The sequence below is a fragment of the Martes martes genome (genome assembly GCF_963455335.1).
Source record: "Martes martes genome assembly, chromosome: 3".
In the NCBI taxonomy this organism is placed as follows: Eukaryota; Metazoa; Chordata; class Mammalia; order Carnivora; family Mustelidae; genus Martes; species Martes martes.
This window is the reverse complement of record NC_137890.1, coordinates 69,907,286-69,930,950: the sequence shown is the minus strand read 5'-3', so window position 1 is coordinate 69,930,950 and position 23,665 is coordinate 69,907,286. Positions and strand designations below refer to the sequence as shown.

Genomic DNA, 23,665 nt, shown 5'->3' with positions numbered 1-23,665 from the left:
GTGTATTTTTGTATGTGTTTCAGTATTTCCAAAAATTGGAAATTGTGCTGTTATTCTTGGGATTTCTAATGTTGGTTCATTATTCAAGATTCTGTGATACATCAAAACAATAAGTCTTCATTTTCTATGGATCCCTGCTTACTTCTCTATATGCATCTCTCTACCCTGTTCCTGGAGGGTATATCTGATAGTTGGTTCTGATCTTGCCATAATCCTTGGTGGTTAGTTTTACATGTACCTCATTCTTCTGGCTTGGCCACTAGTCCAGTTAGTTGTGGTTGGGGTAGCATGCTTCTGCATGTGGATGAAAAACCTCAGAAGGAGACTGGACAAAGGTAGCTCTTAAAATCTCAGTTACACTTTTTGTTATTCCTTTTTGTTCATATGAACTTAATTTTAGAGACTATTACCAGGACAAAGGCATTATTTAAATGATCTTTGAAACATACCAGAATTTTGTAATCATATTCTCTTTGACAAGAGTAGGAAACTTTGTTGCTTAGAATGGACTCCTTGGGGCTCCCTGATGGCTCAGTTGATAAGCGTCTGCCATTGGCTCTGGTCATGATGCCCTGGTCATGATCCCTGAGTCCTGGAATCGATTTCTGAGTCCAGCTCCTTGTAGGGAGCCTGCTTCTCCCTCTTGCTCTGCCCTTCCCCCATGCTTATGCTCTCTCTCTCTCCCCCAAATAAATAAATAAAATCTTTCAAAGAAAAAATAAGACTGACTTCTTTATTTTTAAGGGAATGCAGAGCATGAATTTTCCTTTGAATGATGCTATGATTCTCCAGATCAGAGATCAGTTTGGAGATATACACAAACAATACATAACTCTATGTTACTGAATGCCACTTACTGTACTATCTCATTTAAACCTATTAACAGTTTAATAAAGTGTAGAAATTATCCTAATCTTCCAAATGAGAAATCTGATATTCACTTGAGGTAAATGGTTTTGGATCATATAGCTAGCAAGTAGAAGAATGAAGATTTGAATTTAGACCTATTTGTCTGAATGCCTGTGGTACCATATCCCTAATGGCATAGTTCCTTTCTTAAATAGGGTTTTGGGTAAGTTTTAGTTTGATTTATTCACTGGGAGGATTTTATTTTTATTCTAGACTCTTTCCTAGTACACTTTATATCTTAAAGAGGCTTCGTTTGATATATTTGTAGAACTACAAGAGCAAGATTGAAAGATGGACATTTAAATGCAAAGGGCATTTTAAAACATTTTAAAACATCTGCTGCTTTAATATGAAACTGAAGTACTTACAATTATTTGATTTATACGCTGAGTATATTACAGATGTTTCTTATGAGGAAAATCAACTGATACTGAATACCTGCGTTGTGTGCATGCACTGTTCTTGATGAAGTAGTTCATAGTATATGTCTTCAGGAGATAAAATATGTATGCATATTTTATGTTTTAAATGATTAAGTTGAGTGAGTGGATATTGAGGAAAAATGATAAAGTTGTGTGTTTATTAAATTATCTTCCCTTGAATTCACCAAAATAATTCTGAAGAACCAAAAAAAATGTATCTTAAGTGGAAGCTACCACAAACTGAACAGAATTTATGCTAAGTAAGTCATCCAGAGTGAATTGAATGTGAGAACATTGACAGTTGATACACATATTCCTGAATCCAAAGAATCAAGAGAATAGTAAGTGTTCTATCATTTGCTAATTTAGAGGAGGAGGTTGAGGTACAGGCAGGCTTTGAGAGAAATAAGGAAAGTCTCATTTCTGCTGTCTTAGAACTAAAGGAGAGACTTGATGGTCACACCATTTTTCTATGGGCTGACCTGTTTTCCTTAGCAGGAGGAGCTAAGCTTAGAGGTGAGGCTTAGAGTAGAATTGTGAAGCAAATGTCTTACTACCAACTTTACAGGCACAGAAAAAATTGTGTGCTTCCCCACTAAACAAAAATGATGATGTACTATGGTTTCTGTTCTGACTCCTCCTGTCTCTCTTGAGTCTGGCTCACTCCCAGAGTAGGCAGATATGCCAAAATTAAGAGTCCTCTTATAGGATATAGCCATAGTCCATGTGGAGCTAGCTAGTTCTCATCACTGGCAGGGTTTCAGTAGACTCAGAAATTACACAGAGATAAAGGACTTACTACGTTTAGTTCCAGGTCCTTCCTCCATGCTACTCACTTGGCCAACTGATTAATGAATTGGGAGCTTTGATATTAATTTTTTAAGAGAGGTACCCAAAGATCAGTTATTAGATGTTAATTTTTAAAGAGAGGCACCCGATGTTCAGTTATCAGGGAGATAATATTTGCCTTTGTGTTTAAATGGCAGAGCCAGAGAATTTCTTCTATTCAGAGATGAGTTAACAGAGTGCACATAAATTAACAAATATGAAACCTGAGCAGATATTTTAATATTCCAAAGAAAGCAGATAATCACTCTTCGGGAGAATTGAGTTTTTCTAAGAAAAAAGACAATTTTAAACCATTCTAAACTGCCAAGAAAGTTAAGCAGCAAATGATATCTGGAAAAATAAGAGAACAAAAATAATATATATAAAAGGAGTAGCAGAACTAAGGATAAAGATCACAGGAATGGGGTGCCTGGGTGGCTCAGAGGGCTAAGCCTCTGCCTTCGGCTCAGGTCATGATCTCAGGGTCTTGGGATTGAGCCCCACATCAGCCTCTCTGCTCAGCAGGGAGCCTGCTTCCTCCTCTCTCTCTGCCTGCTTCTCTGCCTACTTGTGATCTTTGTCTGTCAGATAAATAAATTAAAAAAAAAATCTTAAAAAAAAGATCACAGGAACATACTTGTATTATAAAGTATAATTTATTGTGAGCAGCAAGGAGCAGAATAAACAATATCAAAAATGTAATTAGTAAGCTAGAGATAGAGCATGAGGAAATTGCATAGAACGTGGAAAGAGTGGGTATAGAAATGAAGGTAGTTAAAGAAAATAATTTGCAGATACTGAAAAGTCCTAATTGGTTTCTGTGGAGGAAACAAGAGAATAATGGAAAATGGAGAATAGTAAAAAAAAACAAAACAAAACAAAAAAAAACCCCAGAAAACAATAAACTTGTTTAGAATGAATGAAAATGTCAATCTGGAGATCAAGAGGACTCATGTTCTAGGAACATCTTGGTGGAATTTACTGAATTTTCGGGGATTACAGAAGTGATTTCACAAACATCAGTAGCAAAGGAAAGGAAGTGTATTGTGTACAGTGGAAAAAGAAAGATGTTCACTTCTCTCAACCACATAAGATTTCTGACATTAATGATTCAACAGCTAGAGCGTTTTCAGGGACAAAAAAATAATATTAACTGAAGAATTTCCTGAGTAGCCAAGTTGGGCTTAAGGTTAAAGGAGGATATTTTTTAAGACATAAAGACTCAGGAAATGAGTTAATTAACCATTTTATATTGTGAATCTTGTCTACCAAGGTATATACTTTCCCCCTTTGCATTCACTTTTACTTACGCATTTAAATCCAACTTTTGTTTTCCTTTTGTTTGCGTATCGGATTGTCTTTTCTCATCACTTCTCTTTCTATTTAAATTTTAGATGCGTTTATATCTATGGTTTAAATATTTGAAAACTTGGATTTTACTCCTAAGGATGATGTAAATAAATAAAACTGGCTCAAGAAGAATGGGAGAAAACCTAATTAGACTGTAATTATTTTAAAAAATTTGAGAAAAGTGCCAGTAGAAGTGTGTGTTATTGGAAGTATTTCAGGTCTACGAGAAACCAAGCATTCTAATTCTTTTTAATTGTTTAAAGCATAGGAAAAAAAAAATCAGATTACTTCTTTCATAAATCCAAGATAACAAGCAGGAGGCTAAAACTGGATAACAGATATTCCTTCAAAAGAAAACTTAAGACAGATCTTACTAATATTGCTGCAAAAATTATAAGTAAATTTTTAGTAAAAAGAGAGTTTACTACAGTAAAACAAAGATAAGCTATGGCTGGGGTGCCTGGGTGCCTCAGTCACTTTGGCTCAGGTCATGATCTCAGGGTCCTGGGATTGAGCCCCGTGTCCAGCCCCTGTAGGGCTCTGGGCTCCTAGCTTCTGGCTCAGTGGGGAATCTGTTTCTCCCTCTTCCCTGCCACCCCTGCCTGCCCCACCCCCACCAGTGATCTCTCTCACAGATAAATAAAATCTTTTTCAAAAAATTTAAAAAATATATATTATGGTCAATGTGAAGGTTGGTATTAGTAAGCCTAATATTCATGTTATTATTTATTATAAAATTGAGTAAAAGGGTAAAGGGCACATAGTAGGCCATTCTGATAGATGCTAAAAGTGTGTCTTATTTTTTTGATAAAAAAATGTGTCTTATTTTTAATTAAACCCAGTAAAATAAGATTAAGTGTTTTTGTAATATAAATTTGTCTCAAACCAATAAGCATTATCCTATAGTAAACTCCAAAAGCATTCCCAGTAAAATTAGGAAGAAAATGAGGAAAATACACCATCTCTGCCATGATTTAACATTGCTTTAGAAGCATTAGCCAATATAATTAAATAAAAGTAATAGGTACATTGCTGGAAAGGAGAAAGCAAAGTTATCATGGTATTTCATTGAAAATCCAAGGGAATCCAACTGAAAAACTACCAAAACCACGGTAGCCAAAATAAGTGTGTAAAAATCCAGAGCTTTCCTTATATACCACTAACAATTGTTTTGAAAATATTGTAGGAGTAAAAACCAGAAAGGCTAGGAATGAACTATACAAGAAACTTGCAACCTTATAATAGTGAGTGGAGGAATATAATATTTAATGAAAGAATTAGTTAGGAAAAGTTATATTACCCACTAAATAACTGGCAAGCTGTTTTGAAAGGAAAAATCAATATAGACTGCTTATCTTGGTTTTTCATAAATTTGAGATGAGTCCAAGATTTTCAAAGATTTTAAATATATAAAATGAATTAATAAAAGTATTAATAACCACATTTCTATAACTCCTTTTTTTTGTGATTGAAGGGATGCTAATACCAAGTCATGAAATATTGATGGATTGTATAATTAAATATCCGCTTGTTAAAATATATTTATATATCCCTACTGTATATGAGGTACTGGAGTATATAAGGTTCTGTTGAAATGAACAAACTCTGCCCTTATATTTTAGTGAGGGAGAACACCATTTAGATAAAAGCAAAAATCATGAAATAAGTTAGAAATGCAAATGGTACCCTGGGGAATTATTTTTAATATGCATAACTTAGAAAAAGTATCTTTAATATATAAAGACTCTTAACAGAAATATAACAGGTTTTAGAGTAGAATACTAGCAAAGGAAATGAACAGGAATTTCATAAACTGGAAATCCTTCCAGCCCCTCAAATCAAACAAGAAAAGGCATTTATGCCTACTAATACTAATTGAGGCAAATACAAATAAAAACATGTATGTGCTGTAACCAGTGTTAGCTAGCATTCCAACAGTGCTTTCTTGATTGGATTATAAATTGATTCAGCTTTTCTGAGTTGGTAGTGTGGTAATACATACAAACTTAAAATGCGTGCAGTCTTCAGCACTGCAGTTTCATTTGCAGGAACTTACCCCAGAGATAATTAGAAAAGATATCTACCTAATGATTATGTGGGTCAGGGCCCAGTCAGAGAAACAGAAACCATATCAGGTATTTTTTTTTTCAAGATTTTTTTCTTATTTATTTATTTGACAGACAGAGATCACAAGTAGTAGGCAGAGAGGCAGGCAGAGAGAGAAGTGGGGAAAGCAGGCTCCTTGCTGAGCAGAGAGCCTGACGTGGGGCTCCATCCCAGCACCCTGGGATCATGACCTGAGCTGAAAGCAGAGGCTTTAACCCATTGAGCCACCCAGGTGCCCCGCATATCAGGTATTTTAAACATAAATTAATTAATACAGATGTTTGAAGGATGAAAGAGCAGCAGGTTGCTTTGGTAACCCAGAGATTATGAATTGCTGGAAGCTGCAACCACCCTTAGGGCTGGAGGAACAATTGAGAGAAGTGGTGTTAAGAACTGCCATTGGATGGAAGAGCCCTGTCAATATCACCTAACCAGCTGACACTGTAGGAGTATCCTAGCTGTTGCTGGGGGAGTGGTGAAACTACTGCACAGAATGCCTGAAGAAGCTCTGGGGTCTCTTATTGGAAGAACCTAACATGAAGCCAGCTCTTGAGGGAGTCTAGGAAATGTAATTTTCAGATTTATATCTCCAGGATCTCAGAGCAGATTATGAGAGGCTTAAACCTTAAAGCTCAGAAACAGTATGTAAATAACTAGCATAAGGATGTTCGTGGTTTTGTTAAGATGAAAAAAAAAATCCAAAACATTTAAATGCTCATCAGGTTAGACTGGTTAGAGTAGTTATGGTATAGCTATCCACTAAAGAGCCATATGGCCATTAAAATTGACACAGGAGGTTCTCTCCAGCATTGTTGGTGAAAAAAATGTTTCCAAATACTTTGTATTTTGTATCCTCATTTACTTAATATATGTATGCATGTAAGGGAAATTTTAGACATATATTCACTAAAATGTTAATAGTAATTATTTTAGGGTAGTGGAATTTTGAGTGTTTTCTTCAGTACTTAAACGTGTTTTTCAGTATTGTTTGTGTTTTCTACATGTGTATGATTATCATCAGGGGAAAAAAACCTTGAATTGGAAAATCAATTTAGCAAGGGAATAAAGTATTTCTTTTAATAGGAACTTAGTAGTAGAAAAGCGATCAGAAGATAGTTTTATTTACATTTCACTAACATCTCAGACTCTGCCTCGTACTTTAGAATTCTTGAAAGTGTTTTTTCTTCTTTTTTTATTGTTTTGGTTTATTTCTGTTTTTCTGTTTAAATGAGTATGCAAAACATTGGATGAGCCTAAAATTTCTCATTCTGTCTTTAAAAATTCCAACCCAGATTGCTTTTTACATGTGTGTGACCTGTAATTTTCTCTTAATTACTGAGAAAAGGGATTACGGATGTTTGAATTGGCAAGTCTGATCTATGAGAAGACACGTCTTATCTAGGGAGTGTAGTTACTGAAGTCACCAGCAGTTAATAATTTTTCATGTCACAAAGAAGCCACAAACCATAGACTAAAAGGATTGTTTGGTGAGACTCTACTTCTTATATATTTTATTACTGAAATTTTCAAACATTGAAGTAGCTAGAATATTATAATGAACTCCCATGTATCCAATAACTAGCTTATGTATGAATAACTTAAACAGCTGCTTTTGATTAATTTATAATTTATGTACTCCCCATTCTCCTTATGTTTGAAAGCAAATGACGGACTATACATATTGTTTCATCTGTAAAATCTAAGTATCTCTAAAAGATAAGAACTCTTAAAAAAAAAAGCATAATGCCTTTATCACATAGTTAACATCAGTTGTTTAATGTTAATAATATCTAATTTTCTAAAAAATGTAATTTTTAAAGTTTTTTTAAAAATCAGGATCCACATTGTTATTTGTTGATAAATCTCTTAAAGTGCTTTGTTTCCTGTAGGCTCCCCCTCCAATTCTCTTTTTCTCTTTGTATTTGATAAAGAAATCGGGTTTCTCTTACAGAGTTTCATATAGACTGGTTTTTGCTAATTGTATGCCTTTGGCATATTTTAATGGGTTCCTTATATTTTCTGTAAATTGATAGTTCAATGCAGAGGCCTGGTCGGATGCCAGTTCAAATTTTTTGTTGTTATAGAACCACTTTATAGATGGTGGTATGTTTTTCTGTCAGGAGGCACATGATATATGGTTACTTCTCTTTTTATGATGTTAGTAACTGATGAGACTTAGTAATTAATGGTGATATTCTGTCATTCTTCACTACAAGCCGAATACTTTTAGAAAGAGGAACTTCTTATCTATTTTCTGGTTCCCCAGTGTTGCATCTGTTTAGGAAAGGCAGATTAAATGCTGTTGTTTTTTGTGTGTTAAAGAACAGTGTTCAAAATAGTGAGTTTACTAGCATCCTCCAAATGTGACCAAATAACTTATTGTCTTTTTAAAATACCATGCTCAGATTTATTTGAATACATACATTACCATTTCTGTTGGTCTTCATTTTTTTATGAGACTGACACGCTGCCTTCTGCGCTAAGGAGGCACCTAGTCTTTATTTTTTTAGATATCCATATTTTCATCTGGTATCATTTTCTTCTTGAATAACTTTAATATTGCTTATTGTATAGTTCTGCTTTTAAGTACTTAACTCAGTTTTTCTTTGTCTGAAAAAAAATCTTTATTTTGCCTTCATTCTTTTTTTTTTTTTTAAGATTTTATTTATTTATTTGACAGAGATCACAAGTAGGCAGAGAAGGAGGCATAGAGAGTGGAGGAAGCAGGCTCCCTGCTGAGCAGAGAGCCTGATGTGGGGCTCGATCCCAGGACCCTGGGATCATTACCTGAGCTGAAGGCAGAGGCTTTAACCCACTGAGCTACCCAGACGCCCCCTTGCCCTCATTCTTGAAAGACATTTTTTCCTCAGAATAGAATTGTAGGTTGATAGTTATTCTCATTTCTTACCTAAAAGATGTCACTCCATTATTTTCTGGACTGGATAGATTTTGATGAAGTGTTCCTCTGTATGTAGTATTTCTCTGTATGTATGTAATTTTTTTTTTTTTTTTTAGACAGTGTTTTAAGATTTTTTTTTTCTTTATCACTGTTTTTACCATAATGGTCTATCTTGGAATGGTTTACTTTATGTTTCTTCTGCTTGAGGCTTGTTGAGATTTTGGGGACTGTGGGTCTATTTCCAACAGATTTGGAAAAATTGTGCTATAATTTCTTCAAATTTGTTTTCTGTTCTCCCCTCCTTACCTCTTTGTTTTCTGGGACTCTGGTTGCGTGTATTTTTGACTACTTAATAATGTCTTGCAGGTCACTGATGCCCTGTTCGTATTTTTTCCCCATCTCTTGTTTTGTTTTGTTTTATTTTACATAGTTTCTATTGCTGTGTATTCAAGTTCACTGATTTTTTCTTCTGTAACATATAATCTACTTTTGATTTTACTAGTGTATTTTTCATTGCAGGCTTTGTGTTTTTCATATTTAGTAGTTCCATTTAGGTCTTTTTAATGTATTTCATTTCTGTTCTCATCATGTTCATGTTTTCTTCTTGGGCATGTGGAGCATATTCATAATGGCGGTTTTAATGTCTTTGTTAATTTTGTCACCTGTATCACTTCTGGACCTATTTCTGTTGATGAATTTTTTTCCTGGTTACATATTACAAGGTCTTTCTACTGTGGCTGGTGGAAACGTGAATCACTAGCAGCCTTGCATGTGTCAGGGTATTTTTTGGCTTACTTTCCAGTGTTCTTTTCCTGGTCTCAGGAAGTTCTTTTCTCATGCATGGCACTGATCATTATTCAGCCAGTGACTTGGGACACCCCTCTGTGGATATGCAGAATTCAAGCTCTCTTGCTGTCTTTGTAGCTCCCTCCTCTGTGGAACTCTGCCCTAGAAATTATAGGTGCCTCAGTTCCCATCTCGGTCTCTCTCAACTCTGTGCAACCACCAGGCTCTAATTGGGTTACTTTGCCCTACATGGCAGTCTGGAGCTTTGCATGCAGTAAGTGGGGATAGTTTTAAGGCTCTTCTCGTGTGTTTCCCATCTTTTAGGGATTATAGTCATGTGCTGCCTGTTGCCCAGTGTCTAAAACCTTTCATATATTTGTCTGTTCCCTGCTTGCTTAAGTTAGGAGAGGATGTCCCATCTCAGATAAACTGTCATCATGTGAAGCAGACGTCTTAGTATAGTTTCAATTCATATATATATTTTTGTAAATGAGTGAAAGTAAACATCTTTTTGCACATCATAGGGTAATTTGTGTATCTACTTTTTGAAGTGCTTTCTATTTTTTTTATGACCAACCCATTTGTCCATGATATTGCTGGTCATTCTGTATTTGTAGAAAGAATTTATGTTAGGGATATTAACCCTTTCTTTGTGAAACGAAATGCAGAATTTCCCCTCAGTTTGTCACTTATCTTTTTATTATACTTTGCTGCTGGTGTCTTACTGTAATGAATTAATTATATATCTGAATTCTTAGTACTGAAACACTGGGTTGGTTATTGGGCAAGAGGTGGATTCAGAAGTTGCTTACAGTGTAAGATGTTTGAATAAATAGTTGAGCCAAGAGATCCTGCTGTATTCAGTATTCATTCTAAGTTTTTGTGTAGTATAATGATACCGTACCTACATGTTCTTCCAGGTAGTTACATGACTTGCTCCTTACTTCCCTCAGAACTCTGCTCAAGTGTTACTTTATCTGAAAGGTCTTCTGTAATCACCTTCTTTCAAATTGTAATACATACCACTCCCTACTCCCTATTCTGTCCTCTTTTTCTTTTTTTTTTTTTTATTCCACAGCAGTTACCATAATTTGACATAACACATATTTTACTAGTTTATATATTATAATTTGTTTTGTCCCTAATATGCTGATAGCATGAAGGCAAGCATTTAGGACTTTTAATAGTGCCTGATAACATAGTAAACACTTAATTTGTATAGGTTTTATAATCAGATTTCTCTTTATGTAGGTTGTGCTGGTATGAAGTGAAAGGTGAATCAGAGAAGGAAGAGACTTGAGAAACAGTTTAGGTCCCATTATAGTGGTCTTAGTATAAGGTGGCAGCAGCTTAGCTGGAGTGATAGCAGTGAGAATGAAAAAGACTAATGGGATTGACATTAAGAAGAAATGGGTTGCCCTGCACATTTCCATTTAGAATTGTTAAATAAAAAGGAGGGGGGGGGAACCTTGTATTTGGATGGTGTTTTTAATGTAGCCATTTATGAAGCAAAATTAGAGACAATTGAAAATGAGTTCAGGTAGATGTTTTTGTTCTTAAAAGACATTACCTAAAAAAATACGAATGGTGAAGTATCTAATGGAGTCTTGCTGATTTTTCTGGTTTATTGTTTTTCTTTATTTTTTTTTTAGAGCTTTGCTTCCTGTTTTACATCACAAATCTAAAAAAGGACCCCCCCGCCAAGCCAAATATGCCATTCATTGTATCCATGCGATATTTTCTAGTAAAGAGACCCAGTTTGCACAGATATTTGAGGTAAAAAGAAAAAAAATTGTTTGATAATTTGTGGTTAAAAAACACATATTAATGATTTTATAGAATGTTCACATTTGGAAATGTATCATTTTATAATATGTTTTCAGAATTTGAATCAGTATAATCAATTTTGATGAGTGGTTAAAATATGACAATATCTGATTATTCAGACGTTTAGTACTAACAAGTACAGAAATCAATTATATAATATTTTTGACATTATACATTTAGGATTAGGAAACTATTTTTTGCTAATAACTACATAAAAATCATATATATTGATAGTAGATAGTAGATGATTTTGTAAGTTAAAAGATGATTCTTTCAGCTTATAGGTTTGAAAATTAAAGTTCTGTTTATAAGATACTGCTGAAGTATGTGGAACTTTGTCAATACTAATTGGTATAGTATAGGACAAATAATTGGTATATAAAACACAAATAAATTTATACTTACATAACCACTGACCTGATTTTATATCAGATGGATGATATTTAAGTACATATTTCATATTATTTTTTCTACCCTTTAAATTACTATTGTGTTATTTAAGCATTGCATTTTTTAATCTGTTGTAATCTGGAGCTATCTTTAGTATTCTTATTAGATATTTAGCATTGTTACATAAAATCCAAACTTAAAATTTTAGTTCAGTAGCCTTGAGTGAAATGAAAACAGTTTGGAAATTATGCTGAAGCTACTGTTTTAGAACATTTATGCTAACTTTTTCATATTTTCATGTATTATGCTAAAGACCTGAACAAGGAATTAAAGTAGTTGTCTTTATCATATATCATCTTGCTGTATGTAGTAAATAATTTATTTTAAATTTTGTGCATTGTGGAATGGAGATTTTTTTGTGGTCTGTTTTTGTATATCAGAATGACTTTAATGAATTCATGTTGATTTAGAAAGCTTTTGTTTTTCTTGATTAATCTTCTTTCAGTTCCTTTCAGTGGTGATGAGGAGTAGGGTAATGCTGATAGTAACTTGAATTTGTAGGGTACTTTTATTTTCATTTTGATATTACATATCTGATATTTTGTTTTATCTTTACCATAACCTAATCTGTAACCCTTTGCTATAATATACAGGTTTGCTAGCTTTCTGAGAAAAGATTTTATAGATCTGTCTGGCCTTCATGAGATTACTATTAATCCAGGGTCTGACTATTAATACTGCTTTTCCAGAAATGACTTTATTACCTTATTGTGTAAAATTATCACACTCACTATTGAAAAAAACTACATGGTCATATTTTTATTCATAATCTAAACAAGCTGGCATTTAGGTGTACAATGGAAGTATTAAGGGAAGTCATCAAGAATAGCAAGAAGCAAACTTATTTAAATATGCTTTTGACTAAAAGAAGCCTCACATTACCCTAAGATGTTGGGGAAGAACAATTTAGTATTGTTTTTCAAGCCTAGAATTCTTGGTGTTTGGTATGGGAGGACAGCATCGACTCTATTAAGTGTCACTAAAATTTTTGATGATGTATTTACTTGCTCCCAAATGAAAACACACAAAATAAATCCAAATAGTAAAATAGTAAGTTTCTCCTCCACCTCAGCCCTGTATCCCTAGCCACCCAGTTCTCATTCCCAGAGGTAATCTGTTACCAGTTTCTAATATACTTTTCTGGACAGTATTTATTCACATATAAGTAATATAATACACATATGTATGTGCACGTGCATGCACACACACAGACACACACACATACACACTCACACACTTACATTTTGTCCCCTTCCCTCTTTGTTTATGCCAGTGATATTATACTATAGTCACTCTTCTGACTTCTCTATTTTAAAAATTTAATATTTCATTTTAGATATTATTCTATATGGGTATATGAAGAGTCTCATTCTTTTGTCATGGCAAAATGTGTATTAATGATAGAGTTTTCTATCAGAAAAATAAAAATTTCATTAGTTATGGTACTTAATATTTGATGCTACAAAAATCCACAAGAATGCATGTGACTCTCTATAATAAAAGCTTATTTCTGGCTCCTGAAAAAAAGTCCCCTTGGGTGTTTGGATTGCATTCTAATCAGTGGTTTAGGCACATAGACTTTTTTTTGACAATTGGCTTCTCTTTAAGTCTCACTGGATCCTTTGGTATTAAGCCTGCCAGTGAGTAAAGAGAGAGAACACAGAGAAGATACACTTCTCATACTTGCCTCAGTGCAGGCACGCGTACCTCACTTGTACTGACAGTCTGTTAACCAGAGTTTATTCACATATTCTCATCTAGCTGCAGATGATGCTGTGTGTATGTATAGGCGTCCTTTTGCCCAGGAAGTAGAACAAAAGTGGATATTGGTGAGCCCTAGCAGTTTCCCATGTTCATGTTTGTAGTCATAAAATATACATAATATGATTCTCCATGCTGAAGTTTTTTTTTTTTTTTATCTACTGCTAAGATACGACTTGGGCAAAAACTGACAATATTTAAATGTGATGCCTTTTAAACATAAATAACCTATAGGAGTTTAAATGTAAGCTTAAGCTACTACTTACACCATGTATACGTCTTGAAACTTTTGTAATTTTTTTAAATATTTGAACATGAAATACGTGAATAGTTTATTTGCATATTCATAGAGTTGAATGTGTTTTCCTTTTCTCATTTTCAGCCTCTGCATAAGAGCCTAGATCCAAGCAACCTGGAACATCTTATAACACCGTTGGTTACTATTGGGCATATTGCTCTCCTTGCACCTGATCAATTTGCTGCTCCTTTGAAGTCCTTGGTAGCTACTTTCATTGTGAAAGATCTTCTCATGAATGATCGGGTAATTGATATTATTTAGACTTGTGTTCTTCACATTGTTTTCTTCTAAAATTTTTTATTCAACAAAGGGAGAAGTGAAATGATGGAAATAACACTTCCATTTACCTGCCTTCTTTTAGGTTTTCCTGTCTTTTTTTAACATGCTGTTGTTACCTCCATTAGAATTAAAACAACATGGAAACATCTCTATAGTTGAGCATAGGCCTGTAACCTGCAGTGCATTCCTTGATAAATACAAAGTATCATTTGGTTCTTTTTCATCTTTACAGTAGGTTAACTTTATTAATGACATCTATTTTAAAAAAACGTGAAGACTGACAAGCTAGTTCACAGTATGGTTGTCATGACAATAGTTCTTTCTTTCCCTTCATATAGTAGAGCATTAGAAGAGATTGGGAGAAAACATAAGGAAAGAAATAGTGATTTTGTCTGTCTTCCGTTTGTCTTTGGGGCAGTGCTTGTTTGGATGTGGGAGAACTGACGCCTTACAGTCACATGGGGTTGTATGTATGTGTGTGCATATTTATGTGTATTCACACAAACCTACACACATAAACGTGCATGTGCAGACAACATATATAACTATCAGTTTTGTGTCTATAGTGTGCTAGCACTATACTGAGTTCTTTGGTGAATTAAAAGAAGTATAAGATAAAGTTTCTCCTAAAATACAGTTATAATTCTTGCAGTATATATCTGTATTACTACGTGTTTCATATCTGTCATTCTTATATTAATTTAATACTATTAACACTTTTAAACAAATTTGTTATGGAAAATAGTTTATGGGGATAATAGTCGAGATAATTGTATGTATTAGATCTCTAATGATTTGTGGCTGTTTAACATTAGTTGACTAGGGCCCTGTAATTTAAGACACGTAGCTCCTGTGTTAATTACCTACATCTGTGGCTGTGGCTGTGTTCTTTAGCTGTGTCCCTCACTTTTCTTCCCCTAAGTATGGTATTTCATGTTCTTTAGGTCATGTATGCTAATCATGTGTTTAAAATTTTCTGGATCTTTACTGTGTTTTCTTTAGTGAAAAAAATTTGTTGAGATGAAATGTATCAGAAAAATATACACTTTTTAAGGCTATGGTTCATTGACTTACCACAAAGTTAAGATTTTTTTTTTTTAAAGATTTTATTTATTTATTTGACAGAGATCACAAGCAGGCAGAGAGGCAGGCTGAGAGAGAGAGGGGGAAGCAGGCTCCCCACTGAGCAGAGAGCCCAATGCAGGGCTCGATTCCAGGACCCTGAGATCATGACCTGAGCTGAAGGCAGAGGCTTTAACCCACTGAGCCACCCAGGTGCCCCCAAAATTAAGATTTTTGACCAACTGACAGTTGGTCAGATTACCAGCCCCCAAAGCCCCTGTGTCTTTTTCTTGTTATTATCCCTCCCATTCTCCCATTTTTATTTATTTTTAAATATTTTATGTTTATTTATATTTAATTATATATTATATATTTATATATAAATATACATATTCATGTATACAAAATATGTATATTTATATATTTTATATATGATAAGTATATAAATAATTTATATCATATATATCATAAATGTATTTATGATAAATATATTATAAATATGTTCATTATATTTATCATAAATACATATTTATGATAAATATAATGAATTTATGATAAATAGAATAAATATAATGAATACATATTTATGATAAATATAATGAATATAAACACATATTTATGATAAATATAATGAATTTATTTATAATATAAATATATATTTAATATATGATATAAATATATAACATATAAAATATAATATTACTTTATTTATTTATTTATTCCCAATTTATTCTCCATTGTGAGATAAATCCATCCTGTTGTGTATAGCAGTACTGGCTGCTATACTTTTGTTGCTGTATAGTATTCCATTGTTCATAAATATACCATGAATCTGTTCTGTTGCTAGACATTTAGGTTATTTCCGATGTTAAATGCCTGTTGTTGTTAACAAATACTCTTTTATGTATCATTTTGTGCATTAATATGTACATTTCTGTTGTAGTGTAATTGTTGTATCTTAGAGTATGTTAAGTTGTCTTATTTTTCTTTTAAAGATTTATTTATTTATTTTAGAGAGGGTGTACGCCCAGGCATGAGTTAGGGAAGGGGGAGAAGGGGAAGGAGACAGGTCAGACTCCCTGCTGATTGAGAAGCCCAATACAGGGCTCGATCTCACAACCCTGAGATCATGACCTGAGTCAATACCAAGAGTCAGACACTCAACCGATTAAGCTAACCAGGCACTCCTGTATGAGTTGTTTTAGTAAATTTTGCCAAATTGTTTTTCTTTGTTTTCTTCTCCCTCCCTCCCTCCCTTTTTTCTTTTCTTTTCTTTTCTTGCCAAATTATTTTTCAAAGTGATTATACCAGTTAACATTCTTATATGTGCTGAATGAGAGTTCTAGTTGTACCGTTCCCTTGAGTGTACTAGATATGCCAGTCTTTAACTTTTTTGCTATTACGTGAATGTGTAATGAATAGTATGCCCTTAGGCACTTTTTCATATATGTATTGATATTTTGGCTATCCTCTTTTGTTAACTGTCTGCTTAAGCCTCTTCCACATTTTTCTTTTAAATTGTCAGTCTCTCTTTTATTCACTCATAAGAGTCCCTTATGTATCCTGTTGGCAGTATGTTTAGCAGATATCTTTTCCCACTTTGTGATTTGCTCTCTCACTCTTTTAATGGCATTTTTTGATGAACAAAAGTTCTTAATTTGGGCTTCTGGGTGGCTCAGTCAGTTAAGTGATCTGCCTTCAGCTCAGGTCATGATCTCGGGTCCTGGGATCAAGTTCTTTATTGGGCTCCCTCCTCAACAGGGAGCCTGCTTTTCCCTGTCCCTCTGCCCCTCCCACTCCCTACTTATGTGCTCTCTCTCAAATAAATAAAATCTTTTAAAAAATTTTAAAAAAGGAAGTTCTTAGTTTTAACAAAGCCCATTATTTTCTTTTTAGTTAATACTAACCTTGTCTTTTTTCACCTACCCCAAGGTTGTGAAAGTAGTCCCTATATTATTTTCTAGAAGTATGGTAATATACAAGCCTCTAACCACATGTAGCTATTTAAATTTGAACTAAATATAACTGGAAATGTATTCACACATTTCAAGTGCTCACTAGCCACATATTGCTAGTGTTGGACAGTGCAGAAAATTTCCACCATCTTGAAGTTCTGTTAGACAGTATTGCTCTAGAAGCTTTGTTTATTTACTTTCACATTTAGCTATATAATCTATTTAGGATTGATTTTTGTATGTGGTAAATGTCAGGATTCATTATTTTATTTCCATCTGACCCCACCATTTATTGAAAAGACTGTCTTCCCTGCTGCAATTTTTTTAAAAATTGAGGTGAAATTCACATAACATAAAATTAATCATTTTAAAGTATACAGTTTAGTCACATTTTAGTACATTCACAGTTTTTGTGACCACCACCTCTGTCTAGTTCCAGATCATTTTCATTAAGCGGTTATACCTCATTTCCCCCAGGCTGGGCAACCACCAATCTCCTGTCTGTCTTAATGGATTTAACTATTCTGAATATTTCTTATAAAAGGAATCATACAATATGACTTTCTGTGTCACTCTTCTTTCACTTACATAATATTTTTGAGGTTCATCCACATTGTACCATGTATCAGTATTTCATTCCATTTTATGGCTGAATAATATTCTGTTGTACATATTTATCACAATTTGTTTATCCATTCATTCACCAATCGACATTTGGGTTGTTTCCACCTTATGAATATTGTGGAAAGTGCTGCTGTGAATTTTGTGTTTGAGTATTTGTTTGAATACCTGTATTTAGTTCTTTAGGTATAATCCTAGGTATATATCTTTGCTGGATTATATGGCAATTCTATGTTTAACTTTTTGAGGAACTGACATATCGTTCCACAGAGGCTATACCATTTTACCTTCCTACCAGCAGTGTATGAAAGTTCTAATTTCTCCTCATCCTCGCCAATTTATTTTCTGTTAATTTGATTATAGCTGTTCTAGCGAGCATGAAGTGATATCTCATTGTGGTTTTGATTTGCATTTCTCTAATGATGCTGAGCATCTTTTGATGTACTTATTAGCCATTTTTATATCTTTTTGGGGCAAAGACTATACAAGTCCTTTGCTCATTTTTTACAGTTGTATTTTTGTTGAGTGGGAATAGTTCTTTATATATTCTGGATACAAGTCTCTTGTCAGATACGTGGTTTGCATATGTTTTCTTCCATTCTGTAGGTTGTCTTTTAAGTTGTCTTTTAATCTTTTTTATTGAGATATAATTGACATATAACATTTTAAAAAATATTTTATTCATTTACTTGTCGCAGAGAGAGAGAGAGAGTGCACAAGCAGAGGAAACGGCAGGCAGAGGGGGAAGCAGGCTCCCCACAGAGCAAGGAGCCCCATGTGGGACTCAATCCTAGGATCCTGGGATCACCACCCAAGCTGAAGGCAGACGCCTGACTGACTGAGCCATAACGTTATATTAGTTTGATGTGTATAATATAATGATTCATTATTTTATATATTGTGAAGCGATCACCACAATAACTATCCATCCCCACACAGTTATAATTTTTCCCCCCCTGTGGAAAATCTAATATAAGGATTTACTCTTCTTGGCAACTTACCAATACGCAATGACTGTAGTCACCGTGCTATACATTCCATTCCATGACTTTTTATTTTATAACTGGAATTTTGTACCTTTGACCCTATTCAGCCATCTTGCCCACCTACCCCTGCCTTTGGCACCTACCAGTCTATTCCATGTATCTTTGATACTGGTCAGTCTGATAGGTGTGAGGTTATAGCTCATTGTGGTTTTGATTTGCATTTCATTGACGATTAGTGATGTTGAGCATCTTCTCATGTGCTGGTAGGCCATCTATTTGTATGTCTTCTTTGGAAAAATTGTTTATTCAAGCCCTCTGCCCATTATTTTTTTAACATTTTTTAAAAATTTTATTTATTTGAGAGAGAGTGAGAGAGAAAGTGCAAGAGGGGGAAGGGTCATAGGGAGAAGCAGACTCCCCACTGAGCAGAGAGCCCAATGTGGGATTCTATCCTGGGACTCCAGGATCATGACCTGAAGCCAAGGCAGACACTTAACTGACTGAGCCACCCAGGCACCCCCTCTGCCCATTATTTAATTGAGTTGTGTGTTTTGCTATCAAGTAGTGTAAATTCTTTATATATTTTGGATATTAACCCCTTATCTGATGTATGATTTGCAAATATCTTCTCCCATTCAGTATGTTGCCTTTTCTTTTTTGTTGATTCCTTTGCTGTGGAAAAGATTTTTTGTTTGATAATAGTCCATTTGTTTATTTTAGTGTTGGTTGCCCTTGCCTGGGGAGACCTTTCAAAAAACATTGATAAGACTGATGTCAAAGACTTGTGTTTTCTAGAAGTTTTATGATTTCAGGTCTTATATCCAAATCTTTGTCCATTTTGAATTTGTTTTTGTGTGTGGTGTAGGATTGTGGTCCAGTTTCATTCTTTTGCATGTAGCTGTCCAGTTTTCCCAATACTCTTTATTGAAATACTGTCCTTTCCCCATTGTATATTCTTGCCTCCTGTGTCATAGATGAATTGGCCACATGTACATGGGTTTATATCTGAGCTCCCTGTTCTATTCTGTTGATCTCTGTGTCTGTTTTCATGCCAGTACCATACTGTTTTGATAACTGTAGTTTTGTAGTATAGTTTAAAATCTGGGAATCTGATATATCCAGCTTTGTTGTTCTTTCTCAAGAGTTCTTTGACAGGTTTTGATATCTAGTAGCTTAAGCCTTATAGATGCCTTCAGTGACAACTGCTGCTATTGCTGCTATTACTGCTGCTTCATTGTCATCATCATCTTTTTCAGGATTATTTTGGCTATTGTTAGCTTTTTGCATTTCTATCTAAATTGTTTTATTATGTTTTGTTTCTGTCTGCATTTTAGATTTTTATTTATTTATTTGTCAGAGAGAGGGAGTACAGGCAAGCAGAGTGGCAAGCAGAGGCAGAGGGAGAAGCAGGCTCCCCGCAGAGCAAGGAGCCCGATTGGGACTTGATCCCAGGATGCTGGCATAATGACCAGAGCCAAAGGCAGCCGCTTAATGGACTGAGCCACCCAGGCATCCCCTGTCTGCATTTTAGAATCAGCTTGTCACTTCTCCCTTTACCACTCTAACCCAACATACTATACATAACTGGCTGGAATTTTGATAGGGCTGGTGATGAATTATAAATTTTAGTCATCATCATTATAATACTGCCTTTCACTCTGTGAACATGGTATTACAATCCTGAGCTTTCTGTTTCATGAAGATTGTGTATGTCTTAGTCTTTGATTTCCCTGGGTAATGTTTCTAAGTTTCTGTGTAAATGTCTTAGCTTTCTTAAATATGTTCCTAGGTATATTATGTTGCTCGAGGCCGTTACAAATAATAAGATTTTTAATACTTATTTTCTCTAACTGCATTTTGTTGGCATGTAGATATGAAGTCATTTCATTTTTATATTGACTTTTATCCTAGAATCTTGTTAAAGGCAGTTTTTAATTCTACTAGTTTTTGCATTTGGGGGATTTTCTCTTTTTTTCACAGTCATGTCATTTGTTCATAAAGACAGCTTTTTTTTTTCCATTCTTAGTGCCTTTTATTTTTTTTTTCTTCCTCATGCTTTGGCTAGGACCTTCAAAACAATAGAAGTGGTGATAGTGGACATTTTTGTCTTCTTCTCAGTCTTAGAGGGGTGGATGGACTAATAGTACCCAATAGAGGACTTGAAAACTTCATCTAAATGGCATATATATGACACTGCACTCAATGTAGTTCTGGCATACATTCTTTCAACTTCGTCTTTTATTTATAATAGTCTGTTTACATGTAATGTAAATAGTGATTTGAGTTAATTCACTGTCTGGTTTTTATTTTCAGTTTGTTCTGTCAGTTCTGTATTCATTTTATTCTTCTTTCTTTCCTTTTTTTTTTTTTTTTTAAGATTTTATTTATTTATTTGACAGAGAAAGATCACAAGTAGGCAGGCAGAGGCTGAGCAGAGAGCCCGATGCAGGGCTTGATCCCAGGACCCTGAGATCATGACCCGAGCCGAAGGCAGAGGCTTAACCCACTGAGCCACCCAGGCGCCCCTCTTTCCTTGTTTTTTTTTTTTTTTGTTGTTGTTGTTTGCTTGTTTGTTTGTTTTAATTTATTATTTATTTGACAGAGAGAGACACAGTGAGAGAGGGAACACAGGCAGGGGCAGTGGGAGAGGGAGAAGCAGGCTCCCCGCTGAGGAGGGAGCCCGATGTAGGGCTCGATCCCAGGACCCTGGGATCATGACCTGAGCTGAAGGCAGACACTTAATGACTGAGCCACCCAGGTGCCCTCTTTCCTTGTTTTTGATTAAATATTTTTATTCCATTTCCCCCTTTAGTGACTTGGTTTTTACATTTTCTTATTCTTTTAGTAGTTGTCCTAGAGGATACAGCATTCTCCCTTGAGTTCTGAAGGCCAGTATCGATTAGTCTGTTTTAAACTTTCAGGACAGCAGGTTCAGTATTTTAGGAACCTGAGCATACTTTAATTCCCTTTATTTCCTGATGCTTTTTGTGGTTTTGTTCACACAGGACCATCACTATTATATTTTCTACAGTTAATTTTTATTTAGACTTACCAACATCTTTTCCATTTCTCTTATTTTTTCATTCCTTTTTGTCTGTGTGATGATTTTCTTTACACTTGAAGAATTAAAAGAAGTATTTCTTTTAGTGTGGATTACTGCTAATGCAGTCTCTCGGTTTTTATTTGCCTGAAAATGTCTTGTTTTTGCCTTCATTTTTTAAAGGATATTTTCTTCAGGTTTAGAATTCTAGCCTGGTATATTTCCTCCCTCAGTAATTTAAAAATATTATACCATTATCTTCCATTTCCTTACCTTTTCTCTTGAAATTGTCTGACAGTCTGAGTTCCTTTGAAGGTTTTCCTTTTGCTTTGAATGCTTTTAATCTTTTCTGTTTTGCATTGGTCCCAGTTTCACGATGATGTGTCTGGGTGTGCTTTTCTTTGTATTTATCCTACTTGGGGCATGTAGCTCTTCTTGAATGTACAGCTTTGAAGTCTTGTAAAAGTTCTGAATAATTTTTATATCATATTCTCTTTCCTCTCTTACTGCAATTTTAAGTATACACGTAAAAACATACAATTTCTTTTGCTGTGATCCAGCTGTTTGACACCTTTATGTACTTTCCCCCCATTCATGCATCATTTTGTTTTCTTCTGACCTGCATTTGAGTTTACTAATTCACTCTACAGATTTGCCTAATCCTATGTTAAACCCATGCACTGAATTCTTAATTGCACTTATTTTATATTTCAATTTTATAATTTCTTTGTAGTTTTTAATAGAGCTTTTAATTCCCTGCCAGAATTCTGTCTTGTCATTGAATTGTTGAATTTCTTTAATTATGTTGAAGTTTATATCAGCCTTACTTTCTAGACCTCCTGTGGCTCTTTGTCTTGTCTGTTTTTTTTCTCTTATTTTTTGGTCACATCTTTTCTTACATGCATGTTACTTTGATTGCATGGTAGACTTTGCCTGTGAAAAATGTTCAGATAATTTGAGGCCCTGAATGATTTTGTAATTCTTCTGGAGGTGACTTAACTTTCCTTCTGACAGGTAGTTGAGCTATTGTCAGATCAGTTTGGTCCAGGCAAGAGTGCACTAACTGGAAACTGGGCTTCAGTTTTTGACAGCCTGATTCTTTTTCTGGTTACCTTTATGTGTAGGGTATATTTGTTAGGGAGCCACCCAGAACTCTGAGGGACTCTGTTCTTTATTGGACCCAGAATTCCAGTTTCTTTCCTTCCTGCTCTGTGACAGTGATGCAGATGTTGTTCAACCTGTTAAGTCTCTTTCACTTTCAGAATCAGTTATCATTTGTATGAGAAAAGCAGTCCTAGGGCCAGACTCAAATCTTGATTTCATTCCCCTTTTGAAACTTTGCCCGGCAAATTCTCACTGCTGTGGTAGCTCTTTTATCACCTTCAGACTGATTTTTAAAAAGATCTTTTATCCACTCTTTCCATTTATTCCATGGAAATTTGGTTCAAAAAAAACCTAATCAGCTCTTGTCAGAACAGAACTTTCACCTCTATTAACCCATTAATTTGTCTTATTTTAATGTTATATTTGGTATGTACAAAGGAATATATATTTAACATTTGTGTAACTTGTTTTATAATAATACAGTGAACATTTGTGTACGGTTAGTTCCTGGTTTATTATGCTCCAGACTTTTCTTTTTGTTTCTTCTCTGCCCCAGGTAACTTGTGTGTTGAATTGGGGTTTACTATTCCCTAACAAGAACAAAACACCACTTTGGCACGTGTATGTCTCTGAATAACATATTTGGTTTAGTTTTGCTTATTCTTGAGGTTTATGAGTTATACCATATATATTCTTGGCTGACTTGCCTTTATCATTACACGTTTGTTTCTTTGAATAACCTTCCTTTGTTACTGCATCTAGCTGTACGTGATTCATTACTGTGTATTATATTAACACTGTGTGAAATTTCTTATATTTATTCTCTTAGTGGACATTTGAAATATTTCCATTTCTTTACTCTTTGGAGTAGTGTTCCTGTGAACGTTCTTAGAGAGGCTGCATGATGCATATGAGCAAGAATTTCTCTAGGTTATATTTATACAAGTGAAAATTATGAATAACAGTGTGTACACACATTTAA

At 34.5% G+C, this 23,665-nt stretch overlaps 1 protein-coding gene across 2 annotated transcripts in view; it reads left to right on the top strand.

Moving 5' to 3' along the window:
• PDS5B (PDS5 cohesin associated factor B) overlaps nucleotides 1-23,665 on the top strand; it is a 195,303-nt gene that overhangs the window by 130,540 nt on the left and 41,098 nt on the right. For both annotated transcript variants that reach the window (XM_080799689.1, XM_080799688.1), the window contains exons 20-21: nucleotides 10,953-11,076; nucleotides 13,721-13,879. In XM_080799689.1, coding sequence (XP_080655815.1) covers nucleotides 10,953-11,076; nucleotides 13,721-13,879 — 283 coding nt within the window. The remainder of the gene's footprint in view (nucleotides 1-10,952; nucleotides 11,077-13,720; nucleotides 13,880-23,665) is intronic.